At 44.0% G+C, this 25137-nt stretch overlaps 1 protein-coding gene across 3 annotated transcripts in view; it reads left to right on the forward strand.

Moving 5' to 3' along the window:
* ASTN2 (astrotactin 2) overlaps nucleotides 1-25137 on the forward strand; it is an 875241-nt gene that overhangs the window by 835548 nt on the left and 14556 nt on the right. For all 3 annotated transcript variants that reach the window (XM_046023052.1, XM_046023053.1, XM_046023054.1), the window contains one exon: nucleotides 23598-23698. In XM_046023052.1, the coding sequence (XP_045879008.1) occupies nucleotides 23598-23698 (101 nt within the window). The remainder of the gene's footprint in view (nucleotides 1-23597; nucleotides 23699-25137) is intronic.

Consider the following 25137-nt stretch of genomic DNA (forward strand, 5'->3'; position numbering starts at 1 on the left):
GCAAAGTCTTCCTGAGGAAGTAAGAGGAGGGGTTGCACTGGGCTGAATAGTACACCACCTCTGCTCCCACCACCACGCCCCCCCCCAAAAAATCCGTGTCTATGCAAAACCTCAGAATATGCCCTTATTTAGAAATAAAGTCTTTGTAAATGTAACAAGTTAAGGATCAAGATGAGCTCGTACTGGATTAGGTTGGTTCCTAAATCCCACGTAGTTACTGGTAACTACCATGTGAAGACAGAGGCAGAGATTAGAATTTTGCTAGGGCCCTATCAGCAAACATTCTAATGCTGGCCCTCACTGGGATGGTAATCTTGGGGGTAGGGGGCACTGGGAGCCTCATGCTCAGGGCATCAGGAGGTTGAGGGACACGGGGTAAACTCTCAGCTAGGCTTTGTAGGAAGGCACTTCTAAGTGACGTCAATGGGTCAATGATGGTTATTTATGATAGGGAGTGGTGCGGACTGTGGTAAACTAGAAATGGAGCAGAGAACACTTAGCTCTAGAAAGTTGTTACTATGTGAGACTATAGACCCAGTGTTAAAAAATATTCCAAGCCATAAATCTAGGAGTTTAAGTGAAATCTCTGAATAAGTACTTGCTGGCAACCAATTTAAAATTCATCACGTAGACCAATTCTGAAAGTCACAATTTGCCTGCAGGCTGTTAATTCAGAATGCCTAATCTAGGTAAGCTCTCTCCTTGTACAGATGTGGAAGCGGAGGCCCTGAGAGACTTAGAGACTTCACAGTCATAGCAGAGCCAGGAGTAAGAGACACAGTGGTCCTGACAGCTGATCCAGGCTTCTTTCTAGCAAGCCTTGACCCTGCCTTCTACCTTAGGCTCACCTTGCTGGAGGGGGAAGCACAGAGACAGTTCAGCATGGGGAGGGGATCCTGGGATGGGATCACAAGCTGCCACTCTAGGTTCTGTGTTCAGCTTTGTGCCTATCCACAAGGGACCTTGGACAAAGAGCTTCCTTTTCCTGAGTTTCAGTGTCTTCCTGATTACAGTGAAGGGACTGGATGGAGAAATCCCTTCCTGCTCTGATTTCTAGGACTCTAGGAACTGAAGATAGGAGTGGACCCAGGCTAGAAGCCAGACATCCTAACTTTTCCCTGCTCCCATTGTCTTGGGGTCCATCACTGCATGCCAAAGGGCTGTCTGCCCCGCTGACTGCAACCTCCACCCATGAAGGAGGCTTTTGCTGTGAGCAGTCTTAAGGGTCCTCACTGGAAAGGTGTTAGCACACTGCAGGGGATCACCATGAGTGATGTGTGGAAACTCCGCAGCGAGACACAATCCAGATTTCTGGCATTTTTCTTTCTGCTCTGTTCTTCTTTCCCCCAAGGACAGTCTCTCCCATTTACCAATAACCCGTCATGCTTTCACATTTGAAATACAGCATAATTGAGCTCAAAGCTTCAGAAGTCATTGACCTAAACCTTCTCTATTTATGGGAGAAACTGAAGCTCAGGGAGGGCATAGGCCTGTCCTCCATCTGATTCTCTTAGAGAATCAGTGTCAGAGCTGGGCTAGACAGGGCTCTTAAGTCCCATGCAGACCACCTGCTGCTTTCTTGTCCTGGATCCGAGCATACTTGTGCCCCTTATTGTATGGGGTGTCTGAGAGGCAGAGAGCCTGGGGTTTGGAGTCAGGTTGCCCTAGGGTCAGTTCAAATGTCAGGTAGTTTCTGGCTATATAATATATTTCTTTTCCCCGGGTCTCAGTGTCCACGCCTGTAAGGTGAGGGTACTGTTATTTACTACATTAGTTTCACTGTGAGACAAGTAGGGAGTGGTTAACACATGCCCAGCTCCCAGGCGTGGGTGCTGAGCACACAGTAGGTGCTCATTGTCAAGTACATACCAAGTGCATACAAGATGTTTCTTTAGTAGATCTTCTTCAAGGATGACCATAAAGGGGACTCATGATCAGCTAACTGTCCAGGAGGTTGTTCACATTTCTCTGTTCTCTCTGAGCATCTTTCAGGAGCCCTTGGGACATAAGAGGTGAAAAATTTGGGATTTGGGATTGTTAAGATGTGACAAATTTGTCAGACAAAAATCTGACATAACAAGAGGCACCTTCCCTTTTTCTCCTTTTCTTCTACTGCTCCTTGAACCCATCCCAAATAAATACAGCTCTCATGATGAGAGGGAGCTAAGACTGTCAGCGACCCAAGAGTAGACCTGTTTTAGAGCCCATGCCTTAGGAGTGTGTGAGCCCCTAACACAAGGCCAGGTATTTAATAGGCTATCCATTCAGCAAACACCAAAGGTCAGTAATGGCTACTGTAGGTCAGATGGATGGAGTCAGTACCTCACGTAAGCATTTGTGACTGTTAGTCAAGACCAAAGCAATGACATAACAGCCTTCCAGTCACTGTCATCACCGACCACTTATCGAGGTCTGACTCCCTGCCGCACTAACTCTTTGATCCTTCACAATATGGTACTCTCTGAGGCAGGTACTATAGTATCCTTGTTTTCTATCTAAGAACACTTAGAAAGGCTAAGTGCATTGTTCCAGGCCACCTAACTGGTGAATGGCAGGACCATGAGTCTAACACAAGTTGCCTGGTTCCAGAGTCCCCACTGGCATGTTCTTATGCATTCCTCTCAGAGGCTCTGGTGGGGCTGAAATTTGAAATCTTACAGCTCAGATTGAGAGAGCTTTATCCAGTGTTGAAAACAAACTTGTGAGCAGCTAATTATTATGGGGTGGAGGGTGACTTGCCCATAATCAAGGCACGGAAATTCTGAGGGGATGGTGATCTCTCGCAGGCGGTGTGCCTTGGGAGAAGGGCATCTGAGCTCGGTCTGGAAGAGTGGCTAGCATTGACCGTTTAGAATTAAGGAAGTTAATGCATCCTGGACAGAAGGAATAGCTGAAATAAAGACAAAAAGATGGGAAATTAGGGGGACACGTAAAGGAACAGCAGAAGGTTCAGGGCAGTTGAGATATTTACTGTATGAGGTTAGAGAGGCAGAACTTGCAAGGCCTTGTCATGCAGACTAAGGAACCAGTGATTGATTCATTCTGAGCAGCCGTGAGAAGGCTACCTTCGGATCTAGAATGGTCTCCGTGGAGTGTGGGTTAGATTAGGGACACTTAGAGAGCTGTTGTACTTGTTTTGGGGTAAGAGATAAGGAATCTGGAATCAGAAGAGAGGCAGAAAGGGGTGAGAGGATGGAGAGAGTCCTAGGAAATGGGCTTGTTGTGCTCACAGGTTTTTTTGGAAGTCCATAAGCCAGCCTCCTTGAGAAGATACAGCACAGAATTCAGAATTTTAAAATCTGCCTTTAAATTTCATCGTTAGGTAACCTTTGAAAAAAATATGTCTAACTTTTGACACCAAGCCTTTGTCTGCATCCAGAAGGGGGAATTAAAAAAAAAAAAAAATCAACCTCCAAATGTGTCTGTCAAATTAAAAACAAAAAAATTATTCTATATGTCAATTCCTGCACCTGATAGACCTTTTATTTATATTAATTTCCTCCCATCCTTTCCATTTGTTTCAGTCTTATTGCAGTAAGCATTCACATTAATTCTCCCTCTCCACCCCTCCCACACCCCGCCACAACTGCCCAACTTCCCTCTCTGGGTCCCTCTTTCCCCAGGATGCCAGAAATGAAATAACATTCTTTGCGTGTTTGTTCTAAAGCTCCTGGCAGCCTTCCCACAGACCCCTGGCTGGGTCAGGACTCATTTGCATTAGCATGTGTGAGGCCAGCCTGAAGAGGAGGGAGAGGCCCTGTTTTCAAGGAGTTTCATCAGGCACCCCTGCCAGAAAAAGGAGAAGTTACTATTTCTTTCTGGGAAACATTCACAGATTGAAACAAGCAAGGAAGGCCAGGGGGCTGTCTGACTTGTGGGGAGGTTGGTGCTTGGGTAAGCGGCCTGCCTGACTCCCACGGACTGTATCCAGCCCTATCATCCTTATCACAGGCCTGCCCCCAGAACTCTCTCCTTCAAGAGTGTAGTAACTTAAGACCTAAATAGATATTTCTTAACCATATCTATGGCCTGTAACAGAGAGGAGAGAGAGAGCACACAAGCAAGGAAGACACTCAGAAGCTACAGAATAAATAAACCGGCAATTTTTGCTGGCTTCTAGATAGATATTAAATCAACAAATCATCTTTATTAAAAAAAGAGGTAATCCCTAGGGTTTTTTATTTGTTTGTTTTTGCTTTAATCCTGTGAATTTTTAAATAAGGCACTGTCTCAGAATCATACTTTCTTCCAGGAAATCTCAGTAATCTTGTCCAAATCCAGCTAACCATGTCAGGCCAAAGGGAGTCCCCCGGAGGCATCTCAGGAGTGCCATTGGTACATAAAATGTTCTGACCCTAGAGGCATGGATTAAGCCATTTACAAAGAGGAAACCCGAGTTCCTGGTATTTTATTGGACAACCTCCCATAATTGCCCATTATTCTTTTTCATTTCCTAGCTTGGGTATGTCTTCTTCAGACAAGACCTTTGCCTCTTCCTTTATGATAGTATCCATGTAAATACTTCAGAGAAAAAAAGGAAGAATCAGTGATATGAATGGCTGTTATTGCAAGAGTGCTATCGACAGGCCAGACACTGTTCTAAATGCTTTACATAAATTACCTCGCCTGGTCCTCTCAGGGACTCAATGAGGACAGAGCTCTATTATTCCCATTTTACACATGAAATGACCAAAGCCCAGAGAATTAAGAAATTTGCCTAAAGTCATGCTGTAGTCAGTAGCAGAGCAGGGAGAAGCCCTTGGAGGGACATCTAGAGAAATGAGGCAAGGCGTCTGCCCTGAAGACCTCCCTCTTCTGCTGGGAGGAACGGGTGTGTTTGCAAACCACCATACACAAAGCAATTAAAATTGGCGAACTGGTTCTACGATATCGTACCAATTATGAGCTATGGAAAAAGGTGGGGAGAAACAGGAATTTGGGGGACAGTCAGTAATGATGTCCTTTAACCTTTCCATACTTAGCCAGCACACCCAGAGATGAGCAATGTCCCTGCCAGCGTGGAGCCCATGAGAAAATGTGGCCCATGAAAGGAGAGCTCAGACGAGAGAATGCCTCTCAATCCAGTAAAACCTGACCAGGAAGAGTGATAATTTTGTCTAGTTTTAAGGACGAGCAGGATCAGTAAGCTGCAGGTAGGGAGAGAAAGGAGAATGATTTTCCATGGAGAGGGAGTCATAGGTGAAAGTTACTGAAGACAAGATAGGAAGAAGAAGGCAACATAGCAATTTACAAACCCTGCTCAATTTACCGTCAGGCAACGGGACGGTTTTGGTGGATGAAGCCGAAGAGATTGAGGGGTCAAATCATAAAGGGATTCTTGTTTCTAGGCTCAGAAGGGTGGACATTATCTTAAGGAAGTCATTAAGTTTTTAAACCAGATGCTTAGTAGACATTGTCAGATTTGCCCTTTAGAAAGTTCACTCTGGCTGATAAACCGGCAGTAGGTTGGAAGTAGGAGAGAACTATAGGAAGCAAATGAGGAAGCTCTTTCCAAGGCCTGAACGAGAGGCAGTGAGTTCTAGTGGTAACTAGAACTGGAAGAGAGGAGGGTGGTTGAAATTTACAGTGTCCGATGAACAGGACTGAGACAGGGTGAGGGGTGAGCCAGACATAGCTCCTCAGCAGACACAAATTTGTCCTGTCTGATGCTTATTGGTAAGAACTCTACTTCACTCCCTTGCTTCCTAGGCTGGCCCCAGGTAGAGCAGTAATGTGGGTAACCAGAAATCATTTTTCCAAGCCCATACTGTGGATTGTAACTATCCTCTGAAAGATAAAAAAATGAGTGAGCTTCTGTGAGTTGGCAAAAGTCCCCATTATACCCCATTTAATTTTTAAGAGTACTTGGTTCTCATCTGTTTGTGAAATAGCATGAAATTCTTTAGGGATGTCATTACCATAGGAGGAGCTGATGGGGTTGAAAGAAGAACAGGATATGGTTTCTTTCTCCCAGAGAGCTCACATCCCAGTGGGGATGGCAGCAAGTAAAGGATAGAAGATAAAGGATTGAAGAGGACAGTGTCATTCATAGCTTCATATCCTAGGTACTAAGACACTCAAAGGAAGAAGAAGTTGGCCCCATCAGAACAGCTATGGATCTTTCCCAGAGCCTGGAAGTTTGATTCTTCCAAACTTCCAGATGGAGAGAGATCTGGCCAAGGTCACACGACCAGGCAGTGGCAGAAGTTTTATTTTCTCGTCACTAAGCTGAACTGGAGAGCCGAGCAGAAGGGCAGTCCTCCTTCTGGGACAAGGGTCCACTATAGTTTGATTAATGTAATGGTTATCTCCCACCGTCACCATCACTACTGCTAGGACATTTAGGAATGCACCAGATACTATATTAAGTATGTGATTAAACATTATCTTGTTTCATCTTCACAATAATGTTCTAAGGGATAGTTCAGGATTATATGAGAAGCTGGACTTGCTAATGCAAATAGCAGAAACTCAGAAGTGCTTATGGGAAAATGGAATGTATTGACTTATGTAACTGGGAAATTCAACAGGCGTGCTTTCTGCAGACCCAGCCGAATCTAGGAGTGCAGGTGATATGACACAGATTCTGTCTCTGTCTCAACCTTGCTGTGTGTTGGCTGCATTTTGAGTTGGGTTTTCCTCATGCATGGATGGAGGTGGACCCTGGCATAGGGTTGGGTGGTCCTTCATGCCTGGGATCTTAGAAGAAGAGGGCCATACCCCTTCCCTACATCCCTCTCCATCCCCAGGAAAGGACTCTAGTTGTTTTGCTTGGGTGATATCCCCACATTAGGGACATGAAATGGAAGGTCCTATCCAAATCAGAGTAAGAGGTAAAAAATTGCCCTTAAGTGGACACAGACACCCTCCTCCCAGAAAAAGTAAGGGAAACAAAACTGAAAACAACAACAAAAAAATCCTCTTGTCCTTTGAGTTTTATTATCCTCTTGATACGGTCAAGGAAATAAAGGCTCACAGAAGTGAAGCACGGACCAGGGTCCATGTATAGGTCTTTCTGATGCCAACATCCTAGATTCTTAATCACAGCCTTGCACGTGCACTGTGTTTCCTTGTAGTCTGTGTTCTATCTCAGGGAGGTGGGAAGGTAGAAAACCCCATCAGGGGCAGCATCCCAACTCACAAAGAAGAAATAGACAAGAAGGTTCACGGGGAGAATGGACTGGTGTGATTACGAATCAGGTTGCTGGGTAGAACTGCCTGGGAGCCCCAGCCTTCTGTCTCGGCTTTAGGAAACATTTACTGGACCAGTGACATCAAGGGTCATTGTTGGAGAGCAGAGTGATGTGAAGGTGGGTGGAAGGGCTGGGAAGCCAGAGCTCAGAAATGTCTTGGTGCCGTCTTTGTCCTTGGACCAACCCAAGCCTCGTAGAGATTTTTCTGCAAGAAGGAGTAATTGTGTCTTCCATGTCAAGGTGAATGTAGCACAAGCAACCCTCCACCAGGAGTTGCATTAAGCACCAGCTCCATCACACTGCCACTCTGTGTCTGTCCTTGATTAAAACGTCCCCTCCACACCCTCCCTGCAAACATCAAATTCCCTGAATGTAAAATGTGGGCAATAAACCCTGCTTTGTCTTGCTTTCAAGGTTATTTGTGTAATAAGCTTTGCAATGTGTAAATTGATAGGTGTCAGGGATGTATTCATTTGTTTGCTTTAATCATGAAAATGAAAATAAAATGCAGAAAATATGGAGATGGTTCCTTAAGCCACCGTATGCCCACCATACAGGATTAAGACCAGCCAGGCCCAGCCACACTTGCTTCAGGGCTCTTTCTTTTATCCCAAAAGAAATTAAATTTAAAAATAGACTTTATGATTACTCTTTTCCTGTCATCAGTCTGATTCTGCTCTCCCTACCCTCTTAAGATACAACCACTGTCCTGAGTCTATATCAGCCTCGTCTACAGAGCAAAGTGAGTTTATGTTTATCTGTTTGCTTGAATTTTTGTTTCTTACTCTCCACTGGCATCCCTAATTTCCTGTGTTAGCAAATTGAAAGTACAGCGGCTTCCAACCAACACAGTTTTTGTTATTTCTTATTTATTAATCATCTTAATTTCTGTAACAACCGTATATTCAAAACCAAGGCACCGAAAATCTCACTGGGTCTTATCTCTCCTGGGAACCTCCCCCCCCCCCCACTTTTTATGTCAATACCTATAAGAAAATAAATATTTTAATAATGTATCCTTCTAATCTCGTGCTTACGCAAAGCCTTACGTCTCTGAGCACTTGTCCAGCCGTGGCGAGGTCTTATCAGGCCCGGATGCCCCCACTGTGCCCAGCCAGCCTGTTGCCCTTATTCTAGCAGCTCAAGGTTTCCAAGGCCAATGTGTCCAGTCGACCAAAGAGGCTTATCTTTACGGGGCAAAGGGAGCCGGACGGTGGCTGGGATTCTGAGATAGTAAACAGAGGCTCTGTGAGGTTGCCGGAGTGCACAGCAGGGATCAGACCCACTGGCTAGAACAAAGAGGGACATCGTGCTGGGGAATGTGTGGTCCCAGTGGTGGAGGCAGAAGGCCCTGGGTCTGAATGCAGATGTAGCCTCTGCTCTGTCTGGGGCACACATCCTTCCAGAGGAACCACACCACCCTGAGCCTGGCATTGCAGTCTGCACATAGGGGAGGTTGAAGCCTATTTGCAGAATCCCTTTCTTGGGAAAACAGGGATCAGTCATGTAGTGCCTACAGTCTTTGACACTTACTTACCAGACATCATGGCTGCTGGGAAGAAGCGGTAAGTTAGGCCATATGGGCAAGCAGAGAATAGGGCAGTGTGGCCCAGAGAGCTAGCATCAGTGGAGTGAGAAGAGGACAAAATAAAATCAAAACAGAGCAAAAACTGTCCAGTGTTAAGACTGTGTGGGGACCCTGCTGGCAGGTAATGCTAAGTAGAATGGAGGCAGGTGCCTTTGGGGAAGGCACCCCGCTCTCAGCTGTGTTCTCTGTTTTCACTGTGAATCTGCTCGCTCTGCTAAGTGTCTATACTGCGTCCTGTCTCAGAGGCAGGCGGTCTGGGTTCAGACCTTGGTTTTGCTTTGACCTTACTGTGTGAGCTAGGGCAAGTTGATTGCTCTCTCTCAGGCTTAGTTAAACTTGGAGGTTAACTAAGCCACTTGATAAGACTGTGTCCCGGCGCTAGGCATTTCTCAGCTTGAGAGTGCTGTGAGTGCTCAGGGCTGACACAGGCAAGGTTTCCCTCGGGACCCTCTGGGCAGCCATGTCCAGCTCTTCTGCCTGCCACCTCTGCTGGGAGTTCTGCTGAGATACTGCACGTCCAAGTCTAGTGTGCTTCATCATCTCTGACCTGTTTCTTGGCAGCCTGGCTTGGAGAACCGATCTTTAAGCCATGCTGTCCATACCACTGAACTTCACCCTCTGTTGCTCAGCCTTCCCAAACTGGTGATGGGGAATAGCTCTCATCGCTCCCCTAGGGGAGGACTTTGCCAAACCCCTTACACGGCCTCTGACTGGTTCTACCGGCACCTAACTTGCCACGCTGTCTTGTTCATCATTGGTTTGTGGGGGCATGTTTTATCTGTTCAAGTAGGATTATTAGTGCCTTTTGGATGAAGACCGAAGTGTTGTTAACTCACGGTGGGCATATTGTGTAATACAAAGAATGCAGACTTGGGGTCAGGTCAGCTCTGGGTTTGGACCCTGCTCTGGAAGTACACTCCCAGTGTGACTCAGGCATTCTCATTTTATCCTGGAGACCTTATTTCTTTATCTGTAAACATAAATACAGATAATTCAATCTACTTAAGATATTACAAGGAGTAAATTAGATAACATATAGTCAATGATTGGAAAAATGATATGTATATATGAAGAGTGTGTGTGTGTGTGTGTGTGTGTGTGTGTGTGTGTGTGTGTGCATGTGCAGAGTTCAGTAAATTGGGAGCCCTTGATGGGCACGGACTATGACTTTATATTTCTTTTTAATCTCGTTTTACATAGTGTCCATTGGTGCATAGAGTTGCTGGGCTGCACCTGCTTCCATAATAGCTACAGCCAAGGCACCTGGGTGCACATAGGTCTCTAACACTATGGTAAAGTAAGCAAACAGCTGCTTAAATAGCCACAGAGGGACTAGCCTTCCTAAGTCTCTGAGTTTGTGAAAACTGTAATCCCTTCTCTTCTTTTTCTACCTCTTCCTTCTCCTAGCTTTCCAGTGCTTAAGTGTAGGAGAAAGGACCCACGCTTGCCCTGAGCAATGCACGTGCAATGTCTCACATTCTACTTATACTACACGCACGCGCATGCGAGCGCGCATTCATAGGTGCATATCCACCTATTCAATAAACCTTTATTGAAGGCCTACCCGGTGACTTGGCATTGGGAATATATCAGTGAATAAAACAGACTAAGTCCTTGTTTTTGTCAGTTTTATATTCAAGCAGGAGTGACAAAATCGATAAACATAACAAACAAGGAAATCATATAATATATTACAAGATTGTAAGGGTTCGAAGAAAAAGATAGAGCTGGGTAAATGGGATTCTAATACCCTTCTAGGTGTAGCAGTTTGGATGAAGCTGAAATTTAAAAGGGGACCTCATTGAGAGGGAGGCATTGGCACAAAGATTTGAAGGAGATGAGAGAAGTTGCTGGGGAGAGAACCTTCCAGGCAGAGAGAAGAGCCAGGGTTGGTTGTTGGGAACATGCCCCAGGTTCAAGGTGAAGCTGCATTGGATTGAAAGTAGTTATTTTTGTTTATCAGAAACATAGGAAATGCAGGTGACGATCATTAAAAATAGCAATTCTAACTATGGATTGAATTGTTAATATCTGTCAAGAATTGAGCTAAGGGAATCTTGCCTACCCTGAGGACGCCTCCTGATAACGCTGTGGGGCAGGTGGAACCATGTTTATTTTATTGACAAGCAAACTGAGGCTGGAGGAGGTAAAGGACTTCAGTGTCGTCACATAGCCTGTAAGCAGCAGCATGACTTTCCTCACTTCCACGTCCGCGTCCCTAAGTTCTGCATCACACTGGAGTTTTGAGCATTTCTGCTGCAGTCCACAGACCCTCTGCCTGTGAACCAGAGCCATGCTCTCCACTTAAGTTTTCACTGAAGGTCCCCTGTGTCCCCTTTCTGCATATACGAGTGACTATGGGACAGGGCTTGAGGCAGGAGGTGCTTGCTCAAACTCAGAACAGAAAGCTACAGGTATTAGAGGCCCAGGCCCCAAATTCATACCCTGGCCACCTTTATGGACGCAGGCTTCTTCTAGATTGACACCATTGGTTTTGTTTGTTTATACAGCTTTTTTTTTTTTTGAGGTCTAATTCACATACTATGAAATTCACCCTTTTAAAAATGTACAATGCAGTGAATTAGTGAATTTTAGGATATTCAGAAAGTTGTACAATCATCACAAGTAATTCCAGAACATTTTAATTGGTTGGAAAAGAAACTCCATATCCATTGGTCACTCCCGTTGCCCCCTCCTCCCAGTCCTGGGCACCACTAAGCTCTGTCTATTGTGGACATTTCACAGAAATGGAACTTTTCTGTCTGAATTCTTTCACGTCCTCTGATCTTTTCAAGGTTCAGTGATACTGTAGGATGAATAAGGACTTCATTTCTTTTTATGGTTGAATAATATCCAGTTGTAATGATATCCTGTATATTCATCAGTTGATGGACATTTGAGTTGTTTTCCACTTTTTGGCTGTTAAGAATAAGGCAGCAATGAAACTTTGTTTTTTAATGGACGTATGTTTCAGTTCTCTTGGGTATATACCTAGGAATAGAATTGGTAGGTCGTATGTTAACTCCATGTTTAACTTTGAGAGGAATTGCAAAGATGTTTTCTGCTCTGGCTGCACTATTTTATACTCTCATCAACAACGTATAAGGGTTCCAGTTTCTCCCATCTTTGCCAACTTTGTTATTTTTTGTCTTTTTTGTTATAGCCATCTTCATGGGTAAGAGGCAGTGTCCCATTATGGATTTGACTTGCATTTCCCTAAGGTTAATGATGTGAGCACATTTTCATGTGTTTATTGGTCATTTCTGTGTCTCTCTGAGAAAAAAGTATTCTTTATATTTTCTGAATATTAGTCTTGGAGCAGATATATGATTTACAGATATTTTCTCCTGTTTTGTGGGTTGTCTTTTCATTTTCTTGATATCATCCTTTAGAACACAAAAGGTTTTAATTTTAATGAAACCCAATTTATCTTTTTTTTTTCTCTTTGGTTTTACTTTTGGGGGTATATCAAATAAATCATCATCATCTCTAAGGTCATGAAGATTTGCTCCTTTAGTTTTTTTCTAAGAGTTTTTTAGTTTTTGCTTTTATGTTTAGGCCTTTGATCCATTTTGAGGTTCCATATAGGTATGTGCGTGTGTGTGTGTGTGTATAGAATATATATCAATATATTCATATATATTTATAAATATATGTTGTGAGATAGGAGTCCAATTCCATTCCTTTGCATGTGGCTATCCAATTATCCCAGCATCATTAGCTGAAGAGGCTATTGTTAAAGATGACTATTCTTTCACTCTTATTGAAAATCAATATACTATATTACTCAGCAGTTAAAAAAAAAAAGAAGAATGAAATATTACCAATTGAAACATGGATGGATCTAGAAAGTACAATACAAAGCAAAATAGGTCAGAGAAGGACAAATACCATATGATTTCACTCACATGTGGAATTTAAGAAACAAAACAAATGAACAAAGGAAAAAAAAAAGAGACAAACCCAAAAATAGACTCTCAACTATAGAGACAAACAGATGGTTATCAGAGTAAAGGAAGGTCGGTAGGAGAAGGGTAAAACAAGGGATGGGGATTAAGGGTACACTTATCTTGATGAGCACTGAGTAATGTATAAAAGTGTTGAGTCACTATATTGTATACCTGAAACTAATATACTGTTGTAACTATACTCAATTAAGAATTTTAAAAATAAATTGCAATTGATTAACAAGAGTGATCAATTCCATGAAGAAGGAAAAAAAACAAACAAACCAGGTATCGTTTATTTGTTTTTCTTATCACAAAAAATTTTTAAATTTCACTGTTGAAGTATATTATATCAGTTAGGTATACAACATAGTGAGTCAGTGATTCTGTGCACTATTCAGTGCTCACCATGGTAAGTGTAGTCACCACCTGTCACCATACAACACTATTACAATATCATTGACTATGTTTCTCATACTGTACTTTCCATCTTCATCACTTACTTTATATTTTATAACTATATAATACTTTATATTTTATACTTTATATTTTATATACACTTTATATACAAAAGTATATATATATTTTATGTACAATACTTTATATTTTATAACTACAACTTTGTCCCTCTTAATCCCCTTCACCTTTTTTTGCCCATCCCCCTATCCCCTCCCATCTGGCAATACCAGTTCGTTCTCTGTACTTATGAGTCTCTTTCTATTGGTTGGTTGGTTGGTTTTGTTTTTGCCTTTCTTGGTCAAACTTATTTTGCTTAGCATAATATCCTCTAGTTTCACCCTGTTGTCACAAAGGGCAAGATTTTGTTCTTCATTATGGCTGAGTAATGGTCCACATCTTTATCCATTCATTATCAGGGGACACTTAAGTTGTTTCTGTGTCTTGGTTATCATAAATAATGCTGCATAAAACATAGGGGTACATATATCCTTTCATATTAGTGTTTTTATTTCCCTTGGGTAGATATTCCGAAAAGCAATTACTAGATCATATTGTAGTTTTATTTTTAATTTTTTGAGGAACCTCCTTACCATTTTCCACAGTTTCTGTACCAGTTGGCATTCCCACCAACAGTGCACGAGGGTTCTTTTCTCCATATCCTCATCAACACTTGTTATTCCATGTCTTTTTGATACTAGACATTCTGACTGATATGAGGTGATATTTCATAGTGGGTTTGATTTACATTTCTTTGATGATGAGTGATGTTAAACATCTTTTCATGTGTCTGTTGGCCATCTGTATGTCTTTTTTGGAAAAATGTCTATTCAGGTCCTCTGCCCATTTTCTAATCCGATTGTTTTCTTGGTGTTGAGTTGGTTGAGTTCTTGATATTTTGGATATTAACCTTTTATTGGATATGTCATTTGCAGATATCTTCTCCCATTTAGCTGCTTTTTTTCCATTTTGTTGATAATCTTTTTCATTGTGCAAAAGCTTTTTAGTTTGATATAACCCCAATTATTTATTTGTGCTTTTGTTTCCTTTGCCTGGGGAAAAGAAAGCAGCTATCTGATGAGGGAAATGAGGCTTGAGACATGGTGTAATTTGCCTACACACCCAGTGACTGAACTGGAGTTCTAACCAAACCTTACGAAAGCCAGTGGTCTGATTGCCATAATACCCTCCAGGAAGATTGCCTTTGCCCAGGGGTTTGATTTCCAGAAGCCTTGTTTCCACTTTATTCCATTTAGGTATCATAAATAAGCAGGACAATCAAGATAATATTCACTGTACCAGGTGTTTTCCTTGTTATTTAATTCTTACAACAATCTTTGTGAGGCAGATATTGTTAACTCCATTTTACAGGTATGGAAACCAAGGCTCTCAAAGGAAGTAGGAATAGGAAATAGGCAGCTATGATAGAAACTCAGTCCTTCTGAAACTCAGACTCCCAAGTGTAGAGCTTGGTCATTTGGCCCAACACTCAGTCCTCCCACCTGTGGGAAAACACTGCTCACATATCAGGAGGAGACTGAGCTCAACTTGAAGTAGTTAAGAACCATCCTGCCTATAATGTGTTCTGACTTACTGTCCAAGGGTAAATCCAAGTTGGGGACCTCTGCTTGGCCTCCTCTCCTCTGAGCTTGACTTTGGCAAAATATAGTTTCAAAAGGAACCACGGAAGTAGAAAAAGACTCCAGGGTCAGACAAGGGAAGAGGAGTAATATCAGTGTTGAAAGGGGATGATGGGTGTTGGTGTTGTTGTACTAAGAGCTCTTCCTTGTCAAAAGTTGGGAACACAGAGTTCATCCTCCTAACTCTAACCTCCTCCAAACTGTGACTCAAGACCCAGTTGGGACCAATGAATACCTACCAGTTCTATCTATTTGGAAATAATAGCACTGAACTTTGAGTTGGGAGACCTGTGCTAGGGTCTGGCTGAACTATCTGTGCAGCCTCAGAAAAAGTCAATTCAAATTTCCATGGCTCATTTGTCTCCTTGTAAAATGGATTTAATAACACACACCCCTTAGGCAGATTTAAAGAGAACAGAAGACAGCTGTGTAAAAGCCCCTAATACAGTGTATGAAACAGTGTGAGTGCCCAGGAAACGTGTGTGTGATCTCTAAGGCGCTTTCACATCCATAATGAACATTTGATCCTCATGGCCTCCATGTGAGGTTATCAATGGTATTTGAGCTACAGAGAAGTCAAATAATCTGACCAAGGCTACATAGCTGGTTATAGACAGGGTCCAGGCTCCAAATCATGCCCTTTGGCTCTCAATGCAACATACTTTTAAGTTATACTTCCCTCCAAAAAATTCCTATAACTGAAGTCAATTAAAAGTTATTGATTTTATGTGGGTATTAGAGAGGCTGTCCAGTGTATAATAAAGATCTAAGAAAAGGGCACAGTTTGCTTTAAAGATTCCAGGAATATAAATTGAAAAGGAAGAATAAGGCATTCCATTCTTAATTCATTCCTTGATTTGAAACCAGAAAATTAGTCTGTGTCTGCTTTTCCCTAAAACAACCTGTTAAGATGTGAACATCCTCCAACTGAGAACAATGGTCAGTCTAACTGTGTGTGGCCATGTAGGGCACTGACTGAAAAAAAAAAAAAGAACAGGAGGCGAAAGGTGGGGGATAGACAAGAAGAAGAGAAGGAAGAGAGACAGGAACTACTGCTGAAGCCAAGAACAGGGCCAGCCTGAATTTCCCTTTCAAGAGAAGTCAGGTTATACTTGATGGGTGAATGAGTGAGTTCACACGGACCATTTACCTAGTTTTATATGTGCAAATCCTTGGGTAATCCTTGGGTATGTTCACTCCTCTAAGGCTTTCAGGGTGGGAAGTGTTTTTTTCTTGGTAAGAGAAAATAGGATTTTCATAGGTAGTTGGCATTCCCTGTGGGTTGAAGCTGACAAGGGATCCAGACAGTTCTTGAATACATATCCAAAGCTTAGTCCTTTGTCCACAGTGGGTGGAGCAGCTGTGACATTCATTCATTCCTTAGTTGGATACTGAAGACATGCTTAACACACTTTAATGCTAAGTCCATTTGTACTTATTTAATTTTAAAGGTCATTACTATAATCATTCATTGGTGAGTCCTCAGTGGTGTTGGCACTATGAATTTACAGTAATGTTCACATACCAGTGAATCTGCGGGGCTTTGACAAGCAGAGGAGTGGGTGTCTGGAACTTATTCTAGATTGTTCTTGCCTCTGCCTGAGCTTAGCACTAATACTGGTTCCACACGTGGCCTCCCCCCAGAGCTCTCGCTGCTGGCTTCCCCCCACTCCCCTGATTCTTTACCTATTAGCTGCAGGGAGGGCAAGTGGAGGGAGCTGATGTTTGGAGTACAGCCACAGACTGCCTCACCTTTGTCCCAGGCATAGCCTCCTGATCATGCCTCAGACCAGGTTGTTTTGAAAGTAGAAACCAGGACTGGAGTCCTTAATACCATGATGGTCTCTCTGTGCTGGGCACTTAAATTAAATATTTACGTTGGCAGAGAACACGAGCTGTCCGCCCAAGTTGGGAGATATAAAGGCTGGGTTTTGGTGCTGGGGAGTAGGTGGGTTGCACAGAGAACAGATCAGGGACCCACACTAGTCATTCTCAAGTCTCCTTTGATGGATCCTGTCGGCCCCCACCCACCTGGGGAAAACTTTGGACATCAGAATTCTGCCAGCCAGTTTGCACCAGTGCTCTCATTTCACAGGATGGGAAACTGAGTGTAGAGCACAGTGGAACTTGCCAAGGGTCACGCTGCTTACTCAGTGGCAGAACCCAAACCACAGACCAGATCTTCTGCAAGCTGTTGTGACAGGAGACCTGGGATCAGGAGAGCTGTGTGAGCCGGGGTAGGCCATCTGACCTCTCTGAACCTATCTGTAAGACAGGAAGGATGTCTAACCCTGGGATCAAATGAACTAATTTAAACAAACGATTTTATGTGAAGTTCTGGCAAGACTGTAGCTCAGGGGTCCACAGCCTTCTCCCTAGAGGTCCAGATAGTAAATATTTTAGGCTCTCTGGGTCATAGGGTCTCTGTTGGAGCTTCTCAGCTGTGCCACTGTAGTGTGAAAGCATCCACAGAAAATATATTTTAAGAAAATGAGTGTGGCTGTGCTCCATTAGAACCTTATTGACAGAAATATGCGGCTGGCCAGATTTGGCCATGGGCCGTGGTTTGCTGACCCTGGCTGGAGATGCTTGGAAGTTGTTAGAGTTACTGTTGATGACATAATAAATGACCCTAAAACTGAGTGGCTTAAAACAAAACTGTTTGTTTACACTCACAGATTCTTGGGTCAGGCACCAAGACAGGGCACAGTGGACCTGGTTCTCTTTACTTCATGGAGTCTGGAGCATCAGTTGTGGGACAAGTGACCTGACTGCTTGGGCTGTAATTACCTGAAGCCTCCTTTACTTATCCAGCTGGGGCCGGGGCTTGGATGACTGGTGTGCCTGCTGTAGCCTCTCCCTCCATGTGGCCTGGCTTCCTTGCTGCGCGGTGGCTTTGGCACAGCTAGATGTCTTGTTGGGGGCTCAGGACTCTGAACGAGTTTATTTCAATGAGCTAGGTAGAAGTTGCATAACCTTTTATGATCCAGACTAAAAAGTTGCACAGCATCCCTTCTGCTGGGCTCTGTTAGTCAAAACATTCCTGAAGCCACGCCAGCATTCAAGGTGAAGGGACATAGAACCCCCACAATCTCAATGAGAGCTATGCTAAAGAATCAGGGGAAGAGGACTCCCTTTCAAAACCATTACGGAAGAGATTAATAATGTAAAACACGCATCGAATAGTGCTGAATGTTTCTTTAGCACTTATGGTGTGCCAGGTAGTACATCAGCCCTTCAGCGTCCCTCTGCAGGAGGTAATATTAGCATCCACACTTTATTTTTTACTATCACCCACATTTTAAAGACAAGATACACTAAAGAACAGAGAGGTTAATTAACTTGCACAGGGTCAAAAAGAGTAGGTTACACAACCAATATTTGAACTTAAGGAGTCGGGCTCCCAAATCCGTTCCGGCCATGAAACACTCTGCTTCATTTCGATCCCCAAAATGAGAATGCTCTTTCTGCTGCTAGAGCAGAGCCGAATTAAGAACCTGAGACTTTGGACTGCCTGGTGTCTAGCTCGTCTTCCTGCCAAGAATGGCTTAGAAACATTATTGTACATCTATTCTGGGTCCAAACTGTTCTTTGCGTTTTGGGGAGTCCAAGGGAAGAAGTAGGACACCCTATTTCATTCATAAGAAACCTAAACTGTGGGTGAGGGGATTGAATTCTGATTTAATTCTTACAACCCGCTGAGATGGGACCATTGTCCCACTTTACAGATAAGGAGACCAAGACCTGTGGTTAAGTCACCACTTGACCAGTAGCTGATAGAGTTGAGCTGGATTCAAAGCCAGAGCAGTTCGATATGCTGTCCCATGCTCTTTGCCATAGACCGCAATGGAGAAAGTTCTGGAATGAATAATACCAGCTCTTTCAGAGGAAAAATAAAAAATCTTCAGTCCCTAACATGTCAGATATAGCCTGTCCTTAGAAGTGATACTGGCTTAGTTTCCATACTGCAGAGAGAGGAGACTGAGACCCAGAGAGGGCAGTCAGGTGTCCCTGGCCACCCAGCTGCTCAGGTGCAGAGCCAGAACTGCAACTCCATGTTTTCCCACCACACTGGCTGACACATTGTGCTGGGAACGGCAGGGAGGGGAGTGATGGTGGGTTGGGTGTCGGGCAGGGGGGTGGGGGTGGGGTTTAAATTAAGGGGAAGTTGTTTGCCAAAGCTGTGTGGGGGGAAGGAGCATTTTACAAGACCAGGGCCCCTGGCCTGGAAACATCTGTTTCCCTTCAAATCAGCGAGGAGACTTTTGCCTCCCCAGAATGCCTAAATCATGTGGCGGCTGGGGAAGAGCAGGCGTTGGCCTGGAGACTTCAAACGCATTCTCCCGTACTCTCGGGGACCTGGTCCTGATGTGGGCCTCTGGGGCTCTGTCCCTCTTCTTACCCCCTGTCAGATCCGTGAGAAGCTCTCACCGCCAATTAACTTCTCGGTTTCATTCTCTCACCCCTGCTGCGAGGGGTCTGGGGGTCTTGGATGGGACCAACAACAGCTTCCTCTCCACCCACTCTCCTCTGATTTCCACTAGGACAACTTCTAGATGTCTGGGGGGAGGGGGGAGGGGTCAGAGCCTTGTGCAGTGTCATAAGAACAATACTATTGATAATACCCGCGACTATCTCTCATTGAGTATTAGCTCATGCCAAGCATCATAGTGAGCACTTTCCCACATCTCTCCTTATTCCAATAATTACCTTATCTGGTGGGGTTTAATCCCATGCTTCCTATGTTCCAGGTGAGTAAAAAGGCCTCACATAGTCGATAAATGGGGAGCGAGAATTTAAAACCAAATTGCCTGATTCTAGGTTCATGCTTTTAGCCTTTCTTTCATTCCATCTCTGATAATGACCTTTCAACCAAATCCCCTTTTGTTCATTGCACAGATGGGGAAGCGGATTTCCAGACAAGGGGACTACTACTTCATACTTGACTGAGTCATTCGTTCAGACTGTCACTCACTCTGGAAAGTATTTGCTGGGCACTGAATGATTTAGGTGCCTGAGCACCAGATGTAGGTGGGTGGATAGAGACAGGCAGAGCCAGATTCTGGTTCTGAAGATACATACTCACAGGGGTGAGAGAGAAGCATATGAGCAGTGACCCAGTCGTGCGGCATATGCAGTCACAGGGCACCGCGGGTGAAGAAAGGTTTACTGGAGGAGAGGAGGTTTGACTGATCCTCCACAGACGAGGTGGGTAGGGAGGGTCAAGTGGAGAAGGGGAAAGACGAGCTAGGCGGAGGGTGTGGCATGTGCGAAGGCCAAGAGGTAGAATCCATGTTCTGGGACCGTTAGCAGTTGGCTACTGTTCTACTATGAAACAGAATAGGAAGCGAAGATTGGTAAACCAGGCTGGAGGTGTGGCCAGTGCTAAATTGAGGTTCATTGATACAGTCCTGTCAGGTGAGTGACGGTCAAGGAGCTGCATTGGGAGCCTGTCGTAAGGGGTTGGATTGAGTCCTGAGGACGAGGAAGAAATATTGAAAAAATACTTTACATTTGTGCAGTCAATCCCAAGGCACTTCCCTCCATGTTGAAACTGCAATTCACTAAAGTGTTTGGCTTTAGACATCCAAGATCTCACAGGCCACAGCCTGTGGAAAACCTGGGGCATGAACTCAGTTGTTTTTTCTCTAAACTGAAGTATAGTTAACACACTATATTACATTAGTTTTAGGTGTCCGACATAGTGATTCGACAACTTTCTACTTTTATGCCATGCTCACACAGGTGTAGCTACTGTCTGTCACCATACAAGGCTATCATGGTACCATCAACTATAGTCCCTATACTTTTCACCCTCCTGACCTCTTTGTAACTGGAAGGCTGTACCTGCTGCTTCCCATCACCCATTTTGCTTATCCTCTCCTACCCCACCCCTCTGGCAACCACTGGTTTGTTCTGTGTACTTACGGGTGTTCCTGTTTGCTCGTTTATTTGTTTCAGACACCTTGGCCAGGGTTCTTTCTCCTAAAACAAGTTCAGAGGAAGAAATAGCAAGGGTTTGAGCCTGGAGCTTCAGGTTCCTAAAGATCCCATCCCACCACGTCCCTGGAGCCACCTCTTTTGTAATAAAAGTGTCTGATAGGTGCAGGGGGACGTGAATCAGCCTGTTGTACCAGAAGCAGGGCAGTGTAGAGAAGGAGCACTGGGGGAGGACCTAGAAGAGCCAGTGTCTACTCTGACTTAGGATGAATCTTTCCTCTCTGGGCCTGCATTTCCTGACCTGTAAATGAGGTTGTGGAGTTTGGTGTGGGCTCAGGGGTTCTAGTTCAAATTATGAGTGCATCTTTGCTTCCGTGGGCAAAGAAAAGATGGAAGAACCAAGCAGGAGGTAGCTGGCACCCATCCATGAAATGAACACCTAACAACAAATTGAATCCCCTGAGGAACACCGAGGTCTGCCTGTCCCCTCTCTCAGTCTCTCTCTCTGTGTCCCCGCTTCTCACTCTGCTCTATGGGTATGTCCCTGTATCTGCTTCTCAGGCCCCCCCTTCACCCCCCACTTCTCCACATTAGGGGCTTCCACTTTCTTCCCCTCACAAAAAGCCCCTCCAAGCCCTGCCTGGTCCCCTAACAGCTTTCAGATGTGTCTCTGGAACAGTTCTACAATTACAGCTGAGACGGGCAGAAAGCGCTTGGCCTTGTGACTTTTGACCCAAGCCTGTGAGGTTGACATCTTCCTCTTTGTTCACCCTTCCACCCCCACCGGCAGGGTGGCCTGAGGCCTCCTCCATTCCGAGGTCTCCCCTGACACATTTGGTTCCTCTAATAACACAAATAGAAGCTACCTTTGAGGGAGCAAAGATTGAGCCAGGCCTGCTCAGTTGTTGGATCATTGAGTCTTGGTCCCAAACTTGTGAGAGATGGATCATTTCACCTTATTTACAGAGACTGAGTCCCAGAGGATACTCAGCCAACAGTTGGGGAAAGCAAGGATTCTACCTAGATTTTATAACTTGAAAGTCTAAGGCTGCTTCTCCTCCAGCATGCTGTTACTCATGCTGCTTGGCTAAGCAGAGAGGTGACCCTACACCCTCTTGGTGGAGGAAATGTATTACAGAAGTACCATGAAAACATAAGTGGCCAATGGGAAGGTAGTGTTTAAAAAAATTTTCCAGCTCCTCATGTTTTGAGGCTAACTCACAAATTCCATTCGCTACATCCTTCCATGTTTCCCTCAGTCGAAATGCATCTCCTCTTCTCCAAGAAAGCGTTTCTTAAATGTGTGCTCATGTATAAATAAGTGCTGTTTACATGGTCTTTATAAAGTCTGCAGCTTCTAAGCCACTTCCCATGTATCAGTCTTTGTAATCTTTGAGACAGTCATGCATTACATCTACAAGTATCCCCATTCTGTTGAGGTAGAAATGATTAAGAAATGAGATATGATACTCAGGTTCATTCATTGACTCAAATATTTACCAAGCGCCTACTGTCTGTACCCAGTACTGGTAAATGCCGAGAGATCTTTGCACTCAAGCTGTGAGGTATAGGCCCTTGGGATCTGCAGGCTAGGGTTTGGATCTTGCCTCTGCCGTGTTCTAGATGGGTTGTGGGGGTAGGAATACCCAGTACTGTCCTTACCTTCCTACTCTGCCGCTTGCTTTTTCTCACATCCTGGAGTTTCTTTGTGATCTTATTTCCAACCCCTCTGCAAGTGCAACTCTCCGTGTGTAGCACTTAGAGATGCCTGATGCAGAGAGATGAAGTAAGCACAGAGAAGTGACGTGACTGAGGTCACAGAGCAAGGGAGTAGAATAGAATATGAACCCAAGCCTTTCCACCTCTAAGACCAGACTCCTTCCTCTGTCACCCCTGCTTCTCTTGACCATAACAGTACTGGGTGTAGTAAGCACTGGACCTGGGTCCACTCCCAGTGCTGAGGTACAAGAGGAGGAGAGAGAGAATACTCACATCCCAGTGCTATTGCTCTTATACCGAAGGCAGAAGCCAAAATCCCCAGAAAGCAGATGGATAGATGAGCTTCCTTCTGAAGATGGGGCCAACATACCCCATGTTTAGGCCTCTTAAGACATCTATTTTATGTATAAACCCACATTTCCTTACCCTTGCCAGCACTCCAAGCCAGCTAATGAAAGACAAAAGATGGAATTAGGTTTGACATTGTGGTTAAGGATATAATCTTTGGATTCAGGCAGACCTAAGTTCTGTTCCCCTGTTGCTACTTACTTAATATGTAATAATAAGTCAATGACTTGACCTCTTTGGAATGAGTGTCCTTATTGGAGAAATGCATTGGTAGTACCCAGCTCATATAATGTATGAATAAAATAACTCCTGGCACACACTTAATGCTCAAGAAGCGTTTGTCAAGTGGATGAGAACATATAAATGAATATGTTCAGCCAAGCCAGATAGCATTGGGGTTCACTTGTGAAGTCCAGGACTCAGACTGCTCTGTCCCCAAGTAACTGTGAGACTGTGGAAAGATACAAAATCAGAGTCTAAGTTTCCTTATTGGTGAAGTGCAGCTGATCATAATCCCTGCCTTCCAGGCTTGCCTACTGGTAAAGTAAGAGAGTAACTGCAAAGTGCCTGGCAGCCAGTTGGTGCACAATAAATGCTTTACTGTTGCTATTTTTTTTTCCCCCAAATCTTCTCTCTCACAGCCTAAGCATCTCTGACTTCCTTTAACACCTGCTCCTGTACTATGCTTTTGTTTTCCACCTTACAAGTTCCAGGACCTTCTCTGAAGTCACAACCCAGTGTACCCTGTTTTCTTGCTGTGTGGCAGGTTCACTTTGTATGCTGTGGATACACGGGGGAGGCACTCGGAGCTCAGCACAGTGACCCTGAGGACAGCCTGTCCGCTGGTGGATGACAACAAGGCAGAAGGTAAGTGCCCTGTTTCTTCCCTTCCCAGGTCACTCCCCTATTTCCTTTAAGTTCTGTACCCAGCAGTCACCAACCACTACCCCTTTCCTGCCTCATAAACCTGTGGGCACTGAGAGAAGAAAGTGAAGGGACTAAGGGGACAGGAGGAACACAGAGCTAACTTAATCAAAGCCATGAAGGAAATTGAGATGGACCAGCAGGATCTTAGCCAGTGGAAAGACTTGTTCCTCTTTCATAGCATCTGTCTATGCTCGGACATAGAGGAAAGGAATGGTAGAGGGTCAGAGCCACATGACTATATCCTGCCCCTTAGCCTAGACTTCTTAGAGACCAATCACTTTTTTTTTTTTAATTTTATTTATTTTTTTATTTTTTATTTTTTTTACCAATCACTTTTTTTCCACTTCAGTCTATGCTAGAGCTGGCATATCAGTGACAGGAGGGGACCACTCCACCACTAAGCCCATGGCAGATATCATTAGCTCATCATAGCATTCGTCCCCATCTAGCCCAGGGGTGGCCTCAGAATCCTCAGCACAGAGCTACAGTCAGTGACTATCAGAGTTAGCGTGCAAGATTAAACTTTCCTGATGCTCCTGGCCCATGAAGTTGTAAACATCAGGCAAAGTATCTGGAAAAAAAATAGAACCAATAAATCAGATCTACCATGTACTTAGTTCTTAGCCAACATGTAGCTATAGTTTCCACATCAGGAATGGCAAAACTGTGGTGATAGATCATGAGTCCTAATGGTTCATGGCAAGTTGAGCGAGTATTTTCTAAGAGCACTGGTATATGAGCAACGCAGAAGAGACATGCTCTTTACCTTTCAGAAATTCACATTCTAGTCTCTCTCTAGAGAGACTAGACATTTCTACAAATAGCTCAATAATAAGCCTAAAAATACATACTTTGCATGCTATCAGACAAGAGGAGATAGTCCTCTTATTGTGGAACTGTCATGTCTCAAAGGTGAGGGAGTTTGAGATGGTTTCCTGGTCATTTCTTCTCCTCCTCCTCCCCATCATCATCATCACATCATATTAAAAACAAAACAAAACAAAACAACAACACGTGCATGTGGTTTAAAAAAAAAGAAAAAGAAAAACCAGAGTGTAAATACTGCAAACCAAATGCTCCTCCCATCCTAAACCCAAGTCCCCCAGATTCTTCTAGAGGCAATCACTGTTAGCAATGACTTGGGGGTGTACATAAATCTTGATTAGAGTCTTCCCAGATGAAAGGATGGGCCTTCCATTCAAGGGAGCAACCCATGATGACTTTAAGTTATATCGATTACTGGGAATAACTGAAGGACTAGAAATTGCCATGAATTGCCATGGTTTTTCTTTGAAAGATTTTTGAAAGCAGACCTGTTAGACCTGATCACAGAGCTGTGTTGGAAGTATTACAGAGGAGAGACAGAAGTAGACTGTTGA

The sequence above is a fragment of the Meles meles genome, chromosome 11 (genome assembly GCF_922984935.1).
Source record: "Meles meles chromosome 11, mMelMel3.1 paternal haplotype, whole genome shotgun sequence".
In the NCBI taxonomy this organism is placed as follows: domain Eukaryota; kingdom Metazoa; phylum Chordata; class Mammalia; order Carnivora; family Mustelidae; genus Meles; species Meles meles.